The following is an 18,290-nucleotide window of genomic DNA, read 5'->3' as shown; positions in this document are numbered from 1 at the left end:
GTGGCCACTTGATTCTGCCATCTTGAATCCAAGGTGGGCAGAGGCCTCTGTGAGCATCTGAGTGGCCAGGTCAGGCAGGTGACGTCACAGCCCCTTCCTAGGTGGTCACCTTGCTAGGTGACCAATCCCCCTTTCTGGGCTATTTAGGGTTTGCCTCTTGGGTGGGTCCTCAGATTCAATGTGCAAGATTCCAGCAGGACTCCTCTGCAACGTTTACTTTGACTTCTGGCCACTGGAACCGCAACTGGACTTCACAGGAACCTACAATCTGCAGCTCCAGCAGCGACTTCACCCTGCAGCATTGTTTATCTTTCCAGCAACTGCAACATTAGCCCGGCAGTGCTTCCTCTGAGGGCAGCAAGTCTTCAGTCTGCATGAGAAGAAAGAAGGAAAATTCCTTGGAGTGAAGGAGTCACTTACCTGCATCTGCAGGCACCAACTGCAACAACGACCGGCTGCGTGGATCTCCTCTGCTCCTGAGCTGCGTGGATCCTGCATCAGGGGGTGATAGTCTGGAGTGGTCTCCTTGGTCCTCTCTACCAGCTGTCCAACTTTGGAGTAGGTAGGTCCTTGCCTTCCCATGCAGGACAGTACCCCCATGCACCGCGTCTCTTGCAGCTACCAAGGCCTGTTGTTATCTCCTCCAAGGGATCTTCAGGCTCCATGTAGCCCCAGTCCCCAGCACTCTTCTCTGTGAAGCACAGCCCTCAACGTGCTTCGCCTGCGACATGGGACCTCTCTTCATGTGTGCTGCGTGGGCCTCTCTGCAGCTCCTGGGCTCCTTGCCTGTAGGTCTTCTGTGGGGGCTGCCTCTCCTTCTCCAGACTCTCTGCCTTGCTGAGGGTCACCTGGGACTCCCCTCCATGGGTTAAGTCCCTCTGGACCTTGCTGGTCCCCGGCAGCTCCACTTTTGTCCTTCTGCAACATTTGCCTTTGCCAAGGCTTGCTGGTTGGTTTTCCACACCACAGACTGACTGCAATTCTTCATCCCGCATGGGACGTCGACTGCATCACCTAGGAACGCTTCATCTGCTCCAGTGCTGCACTGCTGACCGTCTTCATCTCCCGGCCGAGCAACTCCTGCATTCACAGATGGGTGGGTAGTGGCTCCTGCCACGACCGGACACTCCTACGTAAACTGGACTTGGTCCCCTTCTTTTCCAAGTCTTCCTCTTCCAGGATCCACCTCTAGCTTCTTGCAGTCTTGCCTGCGTTTTGCAATATCCTTCTCTGAAGTCCTTTTGGTGGGTTGGGGAAAAACCAGTAACTTACCTCTTTTCTCCTGGTCACTGGAGGGCACTCTGGTACTTACCTTTGGGGTTTCCTAGTTCCTGCAGCTCCCCTCTACAGATTCCACTTCCTTGCGTGGGGACCCTGCTTTCGCATTCCACTTTTTTAGTATATGGTCTGGTCCCCCCTAGGCCTTCAGTATTGCCTATTGCTTTTCACTATTTTCTTTTTATGCCAACTTCTGATTGCTGCTGTACATATGATAGTGTGCTACTTACATCCTATTGGGAGTATTGCCTATCTAGTGTTTTTGTGTTACTGTAATATGGAACCTTTATTTTCATAACACGTGTTTCTTTCATGTGTGTAAGTGCTGTGTGACTACAGTGGTATTGCATGTGCTTTGCATGTCTCCTAGGTAAGTCTTGGCTGCTCATCCGCAGCTACCTCTAGAGAGCCCTGGCTTCTAGACACTGCCTGCACCTCACTAATAAGGGGATACCTGGACCTGGTATAAGGTGATAATACCATAGGTACTCACCACATACCAGGCCAGCTTCCTACATCAGAGAGCTCCTTTTTTGTCCCCTGCAATTTATAAATTAAAACTGAATATAGAACAGTGAGCAATGAAATTATCAAAGAGCTGCATGCAAACATCAAGGTATAGATTAGAGCGTTATGATTTCCCCCCACTTTTTCATTAACTTAATGTTGCAAAACAAGTTAATTTGAGCGCAAATCAATTATTATTAAAGAAAGCCCCCAACCATGGTGTTATGTTTTAAATTCTGAGTTTGCGCTTCTCCAGATAAACCACTCAAACTATACCTGCTACCAGTATGGATGACCTATGCCACCTACACCTTGTCGTCCTCTGTCTTATGTAACATTTCATATACACTGATTTACACATATATGATGATTGTCTCTGCGTAATATCTGTGTGATGTAAAGTGCTTTGACACCCTAGACTGGTGTGAGGGCTGAATGATGGAACAACACATGCGTATATCAAGCATGCCTTAACATCGCGGTCTCAACAACGACCGTGTCTTTACTACTCATGCCTTTACAACGAATTTCGCTGTAAAAGAATGTTCGGTAAAGAAACATGCGTGGTAAATTCTCCCCGCCCTGCCCCCTTACACCTGATACCATACTCCACCCTGCCCAATCAGTTAAAACTGCCCCTGCCCTGAGCCCTAACCCCCCCCCCCCGCCCTGAGCCCTAAAAGTAACCCTGCCCTGTCCTAAAAACTACCCGCCCCCACTCTGAACCCTAAAACCTACCCTGAACTGCGCTAAAAACTACCTTGATGCCCCTGCCCCCCAGAACCCTAAAACCTACCCCACCATGTCCTAAAAACTACCCCGACCCTACCCTGTCCTAAAAATTAACCCGACCTCCCACCCTAAACTCGGCCACAGCCCTACTTACCTCTCTCTCCTCTGCTTCTTCCTGTTCCACCCGGACAGCTAGACCGCTCTCTATGCTGGAACCACGCATATGCGTGGTAAAGACGTGTGGTAAAGGCATCCATGCTAGCCCCATATTTGTGGTAATGGCAGCATGGTCAATGCATTGCATTGCATTGATTGCGTTGTAAGGGATATTTTCCAGTATGAGTGGTGGTATAAAACTAATGAAATGCATCTGAGAGAGAGTGGTGATGGATAGTAGTGAGGGAATCCGTGTCAGAGGTGGTCACTGGGGGGTGCCAACAAACAATGTTGCACAGGGCGCCACCAGCACTAAGGCCGGCCCAGTCAGACAGCACAGCAGTTCACAGGAAGGGGGCAGCACAGAGACTGCCACTTGACCGTCAGACAAGGACCTAGCAGCAATCATAGGCCTTACTGGCCTTCACAGGCAGGCGGGGGGGGCCAGAGACTGACACAGCCTGACTAGAAAGAAAGCTCCCAACAGGCAGCACAGTGCTTGGCAGGCAGCACAGAAATCCGCAGGAAGCACTGCGCCCAGCAGGCAGTACAGGCCTCTTAGGACTTTACACAGGCGAACTGCAGCACAGAGCTTGTCGCTGCCTAATAGGCAGCCAAGGGCCCAGCAGACAGGGAATTGCCGGTCTCACAGGACTCGACCGGAAGCGACCGCCTCCCCCCCACATCACCCTCCACATGGCAACCCTTCTGGGTGCAAGCTTTGTGCAGGAGGCCCACCTCAAGGTTGTCCCTGTCCCCCCCAGAAATTTTGTTTATCCTACGCCCCTGACTAGAGACCCAGCATAGTCTTGAGTTGTTGCTTTGTTCTCACTATATAAACACTTCTTGGTTTATCCAGGCCTTGGAAAGGGTAGGTTTGTCAAAAGCAAGAGCGGGTGACATTAGGGGTCTTCTTTGAAGCATTGGCTCCCCGAGGTGAAGACCAACCACAAGACATACAAGACCACTATACGAAATAACCTTGCTTTCCTGGCAAAAAAAAACAAAAAACAAAAACCACAGTGAACTAGTAGCCATGCCTCTGACTAAATAGGAACAAAGTACAGTCAAAGGAGAGAACCAGGAGGCAAGGCCTTCTCCATCTATGCTCCCATCATCCGTAAAAACAGCATTGACTTCAGAACTGCCTTAACCATGTTTTGACTCAGGCAGGCTTTGAAGTTTCACCTTTTCAAAAAACACTAAATCAAAGCCAAATATGAGGCAAAGATGCCTTGAGTCTTCAAACCACGTGAAGTTGAGCAATGGACTTTCTTGCAACTCAGTACACTAAATCAAATGGCAAAGTCCTTCGACACACACGCTGAATCTCATGATGCTCCACACACCACTGGAGTTAAAATGACAGATTATACTAATTTATCACCAAATGATAAAACTAATCTACCACCATGTTGCTGTTACTAATGGGAACTATAACCAAACAATTTCAACAGACCACTTTCACTAGTCAAGAAGAATCCTGGAACTGGCAATGGTATTCCAAAAGTAGACCCGTACCACAGACATGTTGCGAATGTGCTATACCAACGCATTCAGTAGAAAATTTCTAAACAATAAGAAACATCTCTCACATAAATATTACCTCCTTGTGAGCAATCTCAAATAGTACCACCGGACTCGTGTCTCGGCGGAGTACCTCAAATTTCGACTTTCACCATGTTCAGCATTCTGTTGCTCTCGAGCTAAGTATGCGCTATACAGATACCCATATATAAATTCGGAAAGCACATGCAGTGGTAAAAATATATATTTTAGGAATTAAAACAGTTTCGGACGGGGAAAAGAGAAGCAATGGATTATGAATCAGAAGGGAAGATGGGGAGAAAATGTGAAAGAACTGAAAAGATCACTGACCATAGGCGGAATCAGCAGCAGTGTTGTGATTTCCTGTGGCAGTCACAACGTCTAGAAAAATACAAAATAAATCAAATAAAAGTCAGAAACAGAAAAGAGAGCACAATAACACAAAAAAAACAGTCTGCAGTGGAAGCCGCAGGAGGTCAGGACAGAAAAAAGGAATATGCAAGTTTCAGTAAGAGAGGGGGTTGAACAGGGATGTAGGAGCGACAGGGGGCCTTCACAGAGAGCATCCCATACATGCATCATGAACCACCCACGTCTCTGGAGACTGAGGCATCAGTCACGTCTTTCACCAAAAGTGGCCCAACTATGTTTTTTCAACATTGTAACTATTTTTAAACCAACTGAAGCTTAAATAATGCTAATGATTTATTTTGGCACCAAACCATTTTCAATACGGAATAATTTTGTCGTCAGGAAGCGTCAAAATATCCAGTTTTACACAGGCATAAAGTCTGGCGCTTCAAACAATCGGCAAACTACTCTTTGGCCAGACTGGTCTTTCAGACGCAGGGCAGCTTGACATGGGGCTATTCAGCACCAACCTGGCAATTTCAAAACCCTCACTATGAGGTCCCTGTACGGTAACCCTTCCTCTTTGACTCCATGAGACTGGCCCAACGGTGCTGTGAGGGCATGGTAGGATACACTTTCACGAGTGTGGGCTAGGGTCAAAATTTTGTTTGAAGGTCCATCCTAGAAACTATCTACCAGAGGCCAAGAAGATAACACACCCATGTGAGAGTCTGTATAACCCCTCTTCCCCCATGATTGGGTATTGTCTCCAGTGTCCCTTTGATTTTTCTGTCCAGAACAGTTGTCCCATCTCCTTTTGTCCTAGGAGACAATCCCAATGTTTTGCTAGCCCTGCCTCCATCTCTCCTAGTGTGAGGCTCCGGCTTGTTAATCCTTTTGTCCAGGACATGAGTCTTTATTGTGAAGGTGTAGCCTGGAAATGCTTCCCAACCCTCTATGCGAGTCCTAACTAGTAGTGCTTACCCAGATGAAAATGTTTCAAAGTGTCTAATACATCGTGGTAATACTTCCCTACAAAATGAGCCTCCTTAGTAAGGTCTTAGAAGATAAATCTTCCTCTGAGGAAAAGCCGCTAATGTGAGGGCCATTGCCATAATAGTTGCTCAGAAGGAGGTCACTAATGTGGCTCTGAGGAAGTCATGTTCCCAGAGGAAGAGCCTCTAATGTGTCTTGTATCTATTGGTGATGCTTCCCTAGAAGTGGAGTCTCTAAAGTGTGTCCTAGCACATAATGCTTCCCCAGTAGAGGAGACACCATTGTGAGTTTTGTGCTTCATATCCTCCTCCAAGGACAAGAGCCCACAAAAGTGAAAGCCTGGCCTGTTAACCCTTGACAGCCCCAAAGAACAGCCCCCAACGTGAGTGTGCGCCTTTACATTTTATCTACAACTGCTAAACCACTAAGAACATGGGGCGGATACAGCCCAGTAACTCTTCCTCTACCAGAGGAGTACCCAACAGGAATCCTGAACTATCCTCCCACCCCTCCCTGGGGACAAGATACTGCAAGGTAAAGCATCAGCCTGCTAACTCTTGCCCCAGTGGAGAAGAGTCCTGATTGTGACACTTCGTGCAGGGTGGGAGGCTTTCATGTGAGGGGACACGTACCATCTCCTCCCACCAGTGTGACAGAGCAACCTGCTAATATTTAACCTAGAGTGGCCCTAGTGTGAGGGACCAGTCTTGTAACAGTTTCTCCCAGGTGGGGAGCCCACACTGAGGGACCAGACTGCTAAAGCTTTCCCTGTGGTTAGGTCCAATACTGCTGAGTTAAGGGGGGTGATGAGACCCCAGTGTGAGGGGCTATCTTGATGACCCCAGGATCTACTGTGATGGTCAGGGTGAGAGGGATCAGCCTAGTATCCTTCCTCTCACACCGTAGTCTTTCTCAAGATGTCATGGGGTGGGTTGTCAGGCATGCTGGACATGCAGCTTGTAGAAGCAGTGGTCAGGTTTCGTTGTTCTCTGCACTCACCTTGACATCCTCCAAGTTGCATAGTGTGCTTCACATCCTGCTCAAACGGGGTCCTGCAAGTACACACGAAGGAAAAAAAAACAAGATGCCATGAGCTTTGGCCACAGGTAGCCATTTCTCAAGGGGTAATGATTGAGAGACCAATACAGCCAGACCATTTGTTAGCACATAATGACCAAGTGACCCATTGAATCTTAATTTCTCTACAAATAAGGACTCCCAGCTCACCCGATGAACTGCTATTATACCCTTAGTGACCAGTGGATCCATCTGGGCAGCTCATTTTGTTGCAAACACAAACCTCAAACCTACAAAAGCCGTACCATTCCTACACTTGGCATGCAGATAGTCAGAAGCTCGGCCCCCCCCTCGTCTCATTTTACTTTGCTGAGAGTGCTTCTGCTCCATAAGAAGGTACCACTATTCAGAGAACTTGGGGTGAACTAGAGCAAACTTTGGAAAAGATTTAAAAAATGTCCTCTGTTGACACCAACAGGATATAAAAAAATTACTACTGATGGAAAAGAGCAGAAGAGCCTATGTTTTACAAGTCTGGTGAGGTCCAGATCGTAAAAGACAGTCATTCTGGATCCGACTAAGGGCGCAATAAACTTTAGTCTGCACGCACCCCTGCGGAGTGGAAAGCAAGGCATTCCAGCGGGTTTGAAAAAATATATACTATTTGGTCATCTTATCCAGCTGCAGGACAATAGGGATTTTTAGTATCACAGCATTAATGTTTTAAAATAGCAAGCTGTATTAGGAAGCGCTTACTGTTTGCAGCCAATACTGTTCCCCGCCCATACTGCTGCAGGTAGGGGGGTTTCGGGAGGGTGGGTTAAGTTCTGGTCAATTTATTCTTTTGTTCTCGTTTGTGCTTTTGGTTAGGGATAGCTATTCATCCTGTGCAGTTAAATATTTTATTATTTCTCATTTTTAAGTGTGGCAGCGTTCCAACAGAAAATGGCAATTCCATAATTATTGCATTTTTATGCATGTATTTAATTATTAACTAACCGGGTCACTAGACAGCTTGCAGCGAGCTTTGAACCTGCAGGTAACCATATTGGGACTTGGGACCTATTTTTATTATATGTAAAGTAAAAATATGTGTCAGCTGCAGCTGTTGGTTGTAGAACCTGAAATGGTTGAAAGCCATCATCGAGATGATATGAAACAGGTGACACCTATTCCAGGGTGCAGCACTGCCTTGTTAAGAATATTTTGTAAAAGAAGGTTTCTTGTTCGTCCTTTGTAGAGACCGAGCTAATGTTTTGATGCTAGCTACTGTCCAACAACGTTATAAATTTACAAGGACACTGTGTATGCCTACCTAGCCTATCAGAAGAAACAGCACAGTGGACCTTTGGAGAAAGTTGTGGGGACCCAGCCAATGAAAAAGAAGGAACTGCAATGTTAAGCTGCTTCATTCTTTAGTAACTTTTACTGGTGTACCTAGAAGTGAGCAGAGAAAAGTTGTGGGAAATGCGCCTGTGACTTGACTGTGCACATACAAATACATTTCACACTTAGGTACAGGGAGCTAGAGTGATTTTGCTAGAATCACATGATGTTGAGTCAAGTGCAGAGGGTGTGATTTCAAGCTGGGCCTCCAGGTTCCAAAGTCGGCAGTTCTAGCCACAACTCCTCACACATATGCTGATGAGTTCTGCCCAGGAGCGCACGCCACATACCCCAACTGCAGAAGATGTATCTCCTGGCCTGAGCAGCTCCACCCACCAAACCAATGGAACCTGCTGGTTTATGCAGAACATTATTTGTCAACAAAATCAGCAAATAAGAAAACTGGCCTTACAGAAGAACATCTGTCAGACCAGGTCTTCATTCTTGGCCAGACTGCTACTGTCTTCAGTTACTGGGCCCTGCTTCGGATGCACCTCTGTAGCTCTGTATTAGTAAATGTGGAGGCCCATACAAGAATGAGACGATTCGAAGAGAAGTCATTGCATGTGTCCTGATGTATTGAATATATTGCAGAAAGGTAAAAAGATGTCAAGTTGGCTTTGCCACATTTCCCCTACCTTGAAATACAAATAGGGGTTTGGGAAAAAAAAAAAGCCCAACGACATCCAAGTGCTATGTGGGCTACGGAGAGGTCTATACAGTCGGACTTGACTGCATTGCAGGGTTGGCTCAACGGTGCTCTTTGGCCTACAGAGAATATTCCTTCTGAGAGGGCTCTACAGTACCCTGGATGACATGAACATGAAATACACGCTTCTAGATCACTGGGTGGTGAAGAGAGGAAGTGAAAGCAGTGAATAAAAGGCCCCAATGTAACTTCTGTGCTGCAGACACCAATCCAGAAAGTAAAATTTTTCCAGGGAGGGCAGGACAGTGTCCTCCTGTACTAGAGAGACTTAATACAGTAAGTACTTCACAGACTTAATACAGGAAGAAGAATTAATAAAGTACAAGAGTGTCCCAGGCTGTTGTTTGATACATAAATATAGATAGCAACACTGCTGAGAAGAAGGTCAAAACTCAGCTTATGTGCTACAGAAAATAAACACAGGAAGACACATAATTGAGAAGGCCTAGACGAACACAGGAAGTGACACTGTTCAAGGAAGAGTGGACAGTGCCAGCAGTGCAAGAGGAACTAATTCAATTTGATAAGTGCGAAACTGTGCCACGTGTGCTTTATAGATTTAAAAAAAAAAAAAAAAAAAAATATCGATTTAGTAGCGGAAGGCAGAGTCAATTGTTTTATTTCACAGCTTTTCTCTGGTACACCGCTTACTGAGCCCAAATTAAGTTTCCTAGAAAAAGGGGTACTTAGTAAAATCTGCTTGTGTGCAGTTCCACAGATGAGCTATCAGGGACGTCACTGAGCGGTAATAACGTCCTTCCGCCGCTTACACCTGCTACTTATGTGCTGACGCATGTCTTTACATCCCGCCCCTTCCTCGGAGAGCTGCATGAACCCCAGCCTCAGCACATTTCAGGAAAGTCTTCACCAGCACTCACTGGGATTGATTTTTTTGTTCATTTTTTTTTTTTTTGCATCTGTGGATAACCTTGTTATTCTCGGTTTTGCGTGTTGTGTAGTGTTGAGTTTCTGGGGGGGTCATTTCCTGGCCCTGCTTGACAGCAGAGTTCCCACCGGCATGTCAGCAGACCACAAGCACTACCGGCTTGTCAGCCTAACCTTCCATCCTTGTAAGTAGAGCATCAACACTCCCTGCGTGTCAACCAACCAGAACCGGTAGGTCTCAGGGCATCTTTTAAAGCCACTCACCCCCAACACTAATCAACTACCCTGCCATAAATGAGTGATGCAATATATGAAGTCACAAGGTATAGTTAGCAGTTAGCTCAATAAGCTATCACTGGCGATTTTCAGTGGGTTTTGGCTTATTAAACTTTAGTTGTTATCTCATTTTAACACCCAACTAGAACGTCACTTTAACCCTTGTTTTTTCTGCGAATTTCTTTTTTTTTTTTTACCGTAAACTAAGATCTAATTACCATACCTAACTACATTATTTAATCTTTTTTTCATGCTATATATACACAAACACACACACATACATACACACAAACACAAAAGTGCATCTATATTTTTACATATAGGGTCAATGTGAGCAGAAGTACACAGATGGCATAGAGTAGGTTTCATACATGCAGTGTGTATATATGAAAAAACATGCAGTGCATCACACAGGTGTATACAGATAATAGGCCACAAATGCCAAAGTGTACAGGTGAGGTGTACAGAAGATAAAGAAGCAACTTAAGGACGAGATATTTAGGGAGACTCTAGAGACAACCAGTGGTGGCTCCGCCACTAAGACGGAGGAGCAGCGCCCCACTGGATTTTAGCAAAAATAAAAGGATAACTTATTATCATTTTATTTCTCCTGGGAATAAGGGGGCAGGGCTGGGATGGAGGAGGGGTATGTGCCCCATAAAATGCACATGTCTGTTGGCCTGCCGTGTTTAGCCGGCCAAATAGACGTGCGCACTTTGCATGTACTCTAACCGGTTGCATTGCACAGCCGAGTGGAGAATATGCACAGGCTTCCACTCCTAATCTGAGCGCCAAAGCAGGCCATTCAGACCAATCACCAGTCATGCTAGTGACTGCAGCGTTGTGATTGGCTGAGAGCATGCGTGTTGCCGGGAAGAGGACGGAGGGGAGATGAACCGCGTCTCCCAAAGGAGGTCAGTGTGTTTTTTTTGTTGTTGTTTTTTTTAACTTAACACCCCCCCCCCAACCTGCCTGACGCTACATCCCGCCACCCCCATTCAGTGGCAGGCGCCACTGGAGACAACACAGGAAGGCGTTGGGAGTATTGGCAGCTATTAGTAGACTATACATAAACTCTGAAGGTACAAAGACAATACACTTGGCAGAATACAGAATTATAGACCAAGCACATATGGTAATATGGATAAACGAGGAGCTATGTAGATGATGTATGAGGAATATGCACCAGAGTACATTGACAATATAGGATGGGATGCATTCTCTGTGCTTGTGGAGGTGCACAGAAGATGCACTTTGGTTATACTTAGAGGATTCATATGGTGGATTTTGGCCCATTTAGAAGATATATAAGATTCATGAGGTACATAGAATATTTGTGGGAGTTACATGGATGACACAGTGGCCCTCTCACCTCATGTCCACCTCATAGGCTGCGCACAAGCCAGTCTTCAGCCAGACGCAATATGGGTCTCGTGATCCCAAACAGTTCCTGAAAGCAGCGAAAACAAAAACAGAGTGAAAGGAGGCACAATTTTGCCAAGAAATATGAAAACTGACCAGATTACTGGCACCCTCATTCAAATATGTAATAAACTTAAAATTCCAGTTCCAAGGAACCAATATGTGCTACATTTTTGACATCACAAGCAGCTCCACACCGGACCAGAACCGATAGGCAGAGGATATCAACTTGTTCGTCAACAGTACTCTGAAGAGATCATCAGATGTATGCTCTAAAAGTACCACAGCAACACAGGCACAACGCTAAGTGCAAAAATCAGACATTAAGCAGACAGCTACACTATCACCATTTGACATAATGTACAGTCTCCAACATGCGTCAATCCAGGAAGTCTTAGACACTCTTATATGATGCTATCTTACTGCATTAGTTTTGCTAAAGTCTATTTCCCAACCTGTAAGGAAATGCCTCCTTGGCATGGTTACCCCCTGACTTTTTGCCTTTGCTGATGCTATGTTTTGAATTGAAAGTGTGCTGAGGCCTGCTAACCAGGCCCCAGCACCAGTGTTCTTTCCCTAACCTGTACTTTTGATTCCACAATTGGCATCCAGATAAGTCCCTTGTAACTGGTACCTCTGGTACCAAGGGCCCTGATGCCAGGGAAGGTCTCTAAGGGCTGCAGCATGTATTATGCCACCCTAAGAGACCCCTCACTCAGCACAGACACACTGCTTACCAGCTTGTGTGTGCTAGTGAGAACAAAATGAGTAAGTCGACATGGCACTCCCCCTCAGGGTGCCATGCCAGCCTCTCACTGCCTATGCAGTATAGGTAAGACACCCCTCTAGCAGGCCTTACATCCCTAAGGCAGGGTGCACTATACCATAGGTGAGGGTACCAGTGCATGAGCACTGTGCCCCTACAGTGTCTAAGCAAAACCTTAGACATTGTAAGTGCAGGGTAGCCATAAGAGTATATGGTCTGGGAGTCTGTTTTACACGAACTCCACAGCACCATAATGGCTACACTGAAAACTGGGAAGTTTGGTATCAAACTTCTCAGCACAATAAATGCACACTGATGCCAGTGTACATTTTATTGTAAAATACACCACAGAGGGCACCTTAGAGGTGCCCCCTGAAACTTAACCGACTATCTGTGTAGGCTGACTGGTTCCAGCAGCCTGCCACACTAGAGATGTTGCTGGCCCAATGGGGAGAGTGCCTTTGTCACTCTGAGGCCAGTAACAAAGCCTGCACTGGGTGGAGATGCTAACACCTCCCCCAGGCAGGAGCTGTAACACCTGGCGGTGAGCCTGAAAGGCTCACCCCTTTGTCACAGCCCCGCAGGACACTCCAGCTAGTGGAGTTGCCCGCCCCCTCCGGCCCCGGCCCCCACTTTTGGCGGCAAGGCGGGAGAAAATAATGAGAATAACAAGGAGGAGTCACTGGCCAGTCAGGACAGCCCCTAAGGTGTCCTGAGCTGACTCTAACTTTTAGAAATCCTCCATCTTGCAGATGGGGGATTCCCCCAATAGGATTAGGGATGTGACCCCCTCCCCTTGGGAGGAGGCACAAAGAGGGTGTACCCACCCTCAGGGCTAGTAGCCATTGGCTACTAACCCCCCAGACCTAAACACGCCCTTAAATTTAGTATTTAAGGGCTTCCCTGAACCTAAAGAGTCAGATTCCTGCAACTTCAAGAAGAAGGACTGCCGAGCTGACAAACCCCTGCAGAGGAAGAACAGAAGACACCAACTGCCTTGGCCCCAGACTTACTGGCCTGTCTCCTGCCTTCCAAAGAACCTGCTCCAGCGACGCTTTCCAAGGGACCAGCGACCTCTGAATCCTCTGAGGACTGCCCTGCTTCGAAAAAGACAAGAAACTCCCGAGGACAGCGGCACTGCTCCAAAAGAACTGCAACTTTGTTACAAGGAGCAGATTTAAAGACCCCTGCAATTCCCCGCAAGAAGCGTGAGACTTGCAACACTGCACCCGGCGACCCCGACTCGACTGGTGGAGAACAACCAACTCAGGGAGGACCCTCCGGCGACTCTACGACTGTGAGTAACCAAAGTTGTCCCCCCTGAGCCCCCACAGCGACGCCTGCAGAGGGAATCCCCAGGCTCCCCCTGACCGCGACTGTCTGAACTCCATTTCCCGACGGCTGGAAAAGACCCTGCACCCACAGCCCCCAGCCCCTAAAGAAACGGAACTTCTGTGCAGGAGTGACCCCCAGGAGGCCCTCTCCCTTGCCCAGGTGGTGGCTACCCCGAGGAGCCCCCCCCTTGCCTGCATCGCTGAAGAGACCCCTTGGTCTCCCATTGAAAACTGAAGGAAACCCGACGCATGTTTGCACACTGCACCCGGCCGCCCCCGCGCTGCTGAGGGTGTACTTTCTGTGCTACTTTGTGTCCCCCCCGGTGCCCTAAAAAAAAAACCTGGTCTGCCCTCCGAAGACGCGGGTACTTACCTGCTGGCAGACTGGAACCGGGGCACCCCCTTCTCTCCATTATAGCCTATGTGTTTTGGGCACCTCTTTGACCTTTGCACCTGACCGGCCCTGAGCTGCTGGTGTGATAACTTTGAGGTTGCTCTGAACCCCCAACGGTGGGCTACCTTGGACCAAGAACTGAACCCTGTAAGTGCCTTACTTACCTGTTGAAACTAACAATAACTTACCTCCCCCAGGAACTGTGAAAATTGCACTAAGTGTCCACTTTTAAAACAGCTTATTGTGTTTTATGTAAAAAGTATACATGTTAAAGTAATGATTCAAAGTTCCTAGAGTACTTACCTGCAATACCTTTCAAATGAGCTATTACATGTAAAATTTGAACCTGTGGTTCTTAAAATAAACTAAGAAAATATATTTTTCTATAACAAAACCTATTGGCTGGATTTGTCTCTGAGTGTGTGTACCTCATTTATTGTCTGTGTGTATGTACAACAAATGCTTAACACTACTCCTTGGATAAGCCTACTGCTCGACCACACTACCACAAAATAGAGCATTAGTATTATCTCTTTTTACCACTATTTTACCTCTAAGGGGAACCCTTGGACTCTGTGCATGCTATTCCTTACTTTGAAATAGCACATACAGAGCCAACTTCCTACACAACCCCATCCCTTTTTTGGCTCCCTTTCACTCTTCCTTCCTCTGTTCCCTTTTCATTGTCTCTCCCTTCTACATCCACATCCTCTCCTAGGTAATCTCTTGTCTCCATCTCTCACGCTCTTGTCTCCTCCTCTTTTTCCCCTGCAATCTCCCTAAACCCCTATCCCTTCTCCTCAATCCTCTCCAGTCTTTTCAGCTTCCTCCTCTCACTTCCATACTCTTCCTCCCTTTTCTCTTTTTGTCCATGCTCGCCTTACTTCTCCCCCCCATTCTTCCTGACTTCTCTCCATGCACCTTTTTCTCCCCACTTGTCACCCAGTGCAACATCATGCCTCTTCTCAATAGGACACTATACACCAGGTTTCAACACTCCTACAGACAGCACACCACCCATTCCACACCACATCACATATGGTTCAATAGGGCTCAGCAGGACACTGACAACCAATTTAACACATGTTGCAAACAACATAACCCAACAAGCACACTCACCTCATAACACCCTACTTCACCATGAAGACACTCCACAGCAAAACTACCCATTTCAAACCCTGCCAATCAAGGCACTATTTCACAACACCACAAAAACATACCCCCACACACACAACCATCAGTCAAACCGCTTCTGAACACATCATATCAGTTTGGTCTGCTCAGCACTCCTCGGTGACCAAACGACGACTCACACCAGCAGAGCTCATCAACCAAAGGTACACATATAAGGAGACCACAGCGCACACGTTCTCATTCACAACCATTACCAACCGTTCATGCACTGGAAATGGCAGAGGGTCACACAACCCACCGACCCCTGGCACAGTAAATTCTTTGGGTTTTCTCCCAACATACCTACAGGCACAGTAACATGCCAACCCCAACTTTGTAGATCACATAATGAGCTTAGCTCTCAGGTGAGGCCACAGACGTTAAAGGAAAACTTAAATTAATGCCTCTATTGTGCTAAAAGGTAAAGTATTTGGTGATCAAGGAGCTACACAAAAACTGTGCAACCTAACAGAGTTAATAAAGCACATCTCTCCCTCCGTCAACCATACCAAAAGCTCTAAACAATAAGAAGACCACTGCAAATGGTTATATAAAGGTCTCCAGATTTTCATTGTGAGTGTGACCCCCCCCCCCCCCAGGCCTGTCAGAAGACAGTCTGAACTTACTTCTTACAGCTGCCAAAAGTCTCACAACGGCTCAGGGGCACACGGATGACACAGCTGGTAAAGGCCACGTACAGCGCCTGCCGGTCCTTGTCCAACTGCAGACCCAAGATTCTGCGGTCCTCTCGCTTGACACTACACCTGGAAAGAACATAAAGGTAACCAACTGAATCACTTGAGCAGACCTTTCAGGAGACCGAACCCAGAACTTTGTGCTTAGTGACACCAGGGGACAAGGATAGTTTCCACTGAGAGGTAACACGGCAGAAATGTGTTGGAGCGAACAGACCGGATGCAACACTTCTCATGAATGGCTCTCATTAAAAGGAGAGATGGCTAAAGGAAAATACACTGGGACCCTGCATTGAGTCAGTCCATCTGCCAATCCCATAAGTAGCATTTGTACCTGGAACTGCATTACTGAAGGTGGATTTGATCAATCCATGGAGCATCACCCAGCAGTTTTGATGAAGCCATAAAAGCTTCAGGTAGGGGTTGTTGCATCATAGAATAGCCCCCTGTCGCAGTTGTGGACTGAGGGAACAGTGGTCAGCAGAAACGGTGTATCCTGGGAATATCTCCTAGAAGAATTGCTTTATTTGGAAAATTCTCGCAGCGGAAGGGGTGCATCCATAGTACAGCCCTCAGCAGGGATGTGATTCAGAGGAACAGCTCCAGTCAGAGAATTAATTCATGAACAGCTCCCTGCTGAGGAGCTGGATCAGAGTAACAGTTTCCAACAGAGTTATGTGCTCAGCTGAACACCAGTCAGATAGTGGATTAATGAACAACTCCCAGCAGAGAGGTTGTATTCATGAACATCAGGTGCAAATGGAGAAGATCCACAGAACAGACTGTGGCAAGGGAGAGGGACTCATGAAACAGCCCCAGTGGATTGGCCAATCCCCAGTAGAGGGAATTAATCCTTGCAGGAGGCCCCGAAAGAGGTGCGGTATCTGTGGAGCTGTCCCAACATAGAATCTTCTCCGTGGGAGATGTGGGTCAATGAAACAACTCAGTCCATGGACAGATGTAAATCTTCCCATTACAGTTAGCAAGTCGATGGAATATCCTACTGCACTGTGTGCCGGAACCAACACCGGACATGAAAGTGGACGTCTAAGCAAAAGGGGATGTGGAAGCAAGACGGAAGGAGTTGGGGTGGACAAGTAAGTAACCTTTGGGTCGGAAAAAGCAACAAGGAGGATGCAGTGGGGAAAACAACAGGGAGAGAGATGGTTGCAGGTGGGGTGAATCCAACATTGAAGGCGAGGTGAGGCAATGGGGAGAAGCGCCTAGGTGAATGCATTAGGAGAGGGTGGATGATATAAATAGCAACACGGAGTGCTGGGGGAGAGAAGTACACGAAGGAGACAGCTCAAAAAACGCATGCACCCTCATGGAGTGCTAAACACAAAAGACTAAAGGTATGCATGAAAAGCAAGCAGTGCAAACGTATATGCCAGCAAAGCATGACAAGCTGGGACATATACAAGACGCAGGCAGATGGAAATGACAAGAAAGCCAAGCAATGTTGGACAGTGGCTTAAAGCCCCCTCTATGTTCTTGGCAAGCCACAAAAAGCATCACAACAGAAAGGCCCGACCTAATCTCTTAAAACTGTTAGCTGTGTAATTTTGAAGGTGGCGGTATGGAATGAAACTCCTAACAGACCGTACATTTTGGCCCATGCGAAAATGTCTGAGTATCTATGCTCTAGTTAAAACTAGTATCAAATTTATCATGCCTGACTGGCATTCCTTCTATTAAATGGGTGAGGAAATGTTGGTATAAAAAAAATATAGCAGTAAGCGGAAAATCTATCCATAGAACAGATGTGCCTAATCCTTCATTATGACTTGCCCTTTGATGTGCGGAACAGTATTGATTCTGGTGGCCGCGTGGATGCGAGCCATGCCTGCACTCACTTGGCAGGGTTGTAGACGCCGATCTCCTCCAGCAGCAGGGTTTCTACGGTTGAATTCTCAGTTGTACCAGAAAGCACCTTCAGCACCTTCCCGTCCTCGGATCCAAGGAACAGCACGGTGTAGTTTCTATAGGGGCCGGCGGTCGTGTCCACAGCAATGTGGGTCAGCTTAAACCTAGAATGGACAGGGCCAGGAGACAGTGACTATCCCACATATGTATGCACTGGCAAAACAGGTTCGATGCTCACAAAACAAGTAATAGACTAAACCTTCTGTAGTGCACAACAATTAAAAACAAAAATCTATTTGTATATACAATAGATGGGTATCATAAATGATTATGCATTATGGAAAGGCTTACTCCACAGATGAACACAGTCACTCATTTCAGCATAGACGAAGGAATACACACATACTGCCAACAGAAAGGTGAGATTAAAATATTTCTGCAGATTGATTGATGTATATGTGATTGACAATGTCTCAAGCCAATGGCTGAAATTTCCTGGGCCAAAGAAGCCAATGGCTAAAGGTGGCTGAACCAAAACTGCAGACTATACAATCCAATAATTCTCCAAGGCACGGGAGTCGGAGCCATTGCACATCAAGTCCAAGAAGAAGGCTGAAGATCTCAAAGCACACGCTCGCGTACAAAGTGCAGAGGGCTCGCTGCAAGCAATCATGTGACTGACTGTCCCACAGCCCTACAAACTTCTTAAATCGCCAACCTGTACTCATTTCTATTCTACAGGACACTTATAGAGCGCATAGCTACCCGTAGGCATACCAGCGCTAATTAGTGCGTAGCT

General features: G+C 46.8%; 1 protein-coding gene and 1 long non-coding RNA gene across 8 annotated transcripts in view; one reads left to right on the top strand and one right to left on the bottom strand.

Moving 5' to 3' along the window:
• Nucleotides 1-18,290, bottom strand: part of SEMA6C (semaphorin 6C) — a 269,991-nt gene that overhangs the window by 40,971 nt on the left and 210,730 nt on the right. For 3 of the 5 annotated variants that reach the window (XM_069218491.1, XM_069218492.1, XM_069218494.1), the window contains 5 exons: nt 17,482-17,655; nt 15,557-15,694; nt 11,214-11,291; nt 6,568-6,620; nt 4,552-4,602 (listed from right to left, as the gene is read on the bottom strand). In XM_069218491.1, the coding sequence (XP_069074592.1) occupies nt 4,552-4,602; nt 6,568-6,620; nt 11,214-11,291; nt 15,557-15,694; nt 17,482-17,655 (494 nt within the window). The remainder of the gene's footprint in view (nt 1-4,551; nt 4,603-6,567; nt 6,621-11,213; nt 11,292-15,556; nt 15,695-17,481; nt 17,656-18,290) is intronic. The other 2 variants (XM_069218493.1, XM_069218495.1) reach the window with 1 other exon arrangement.
• The window catches only part of LOC138268645 (uncharacterized), a 210,069-nt gene that overhangs the window by 101,011 nt on the left and 90,768 nt on the right, over nt 1-18,290 (top strand). The gene's annotated exons all lie outside the window — the stretch shown is intronic.

This window comes from Pleurodeles waltl, chromosome 12 (genome assembly GCF_031143425.1).
Source record: "Pleurodeles waltl isolate 20211129_DDA chromosome 12, aPleWal1.hap1.20221129, whole genome shotgun sequence".
NCBI classification, from domain to species: domain Eukaryota; kingdom Metazoa; phylum Chordata; class Amphibia; order Caudata; family Salamandridae; genus Pleurodeles; species Pleurodeles waltl.
The sequence above is the reverse complement of the archived record's forward strand: the minus strand, read 5'-3'. Positions and strand labels throughout refer to the sequence as shown.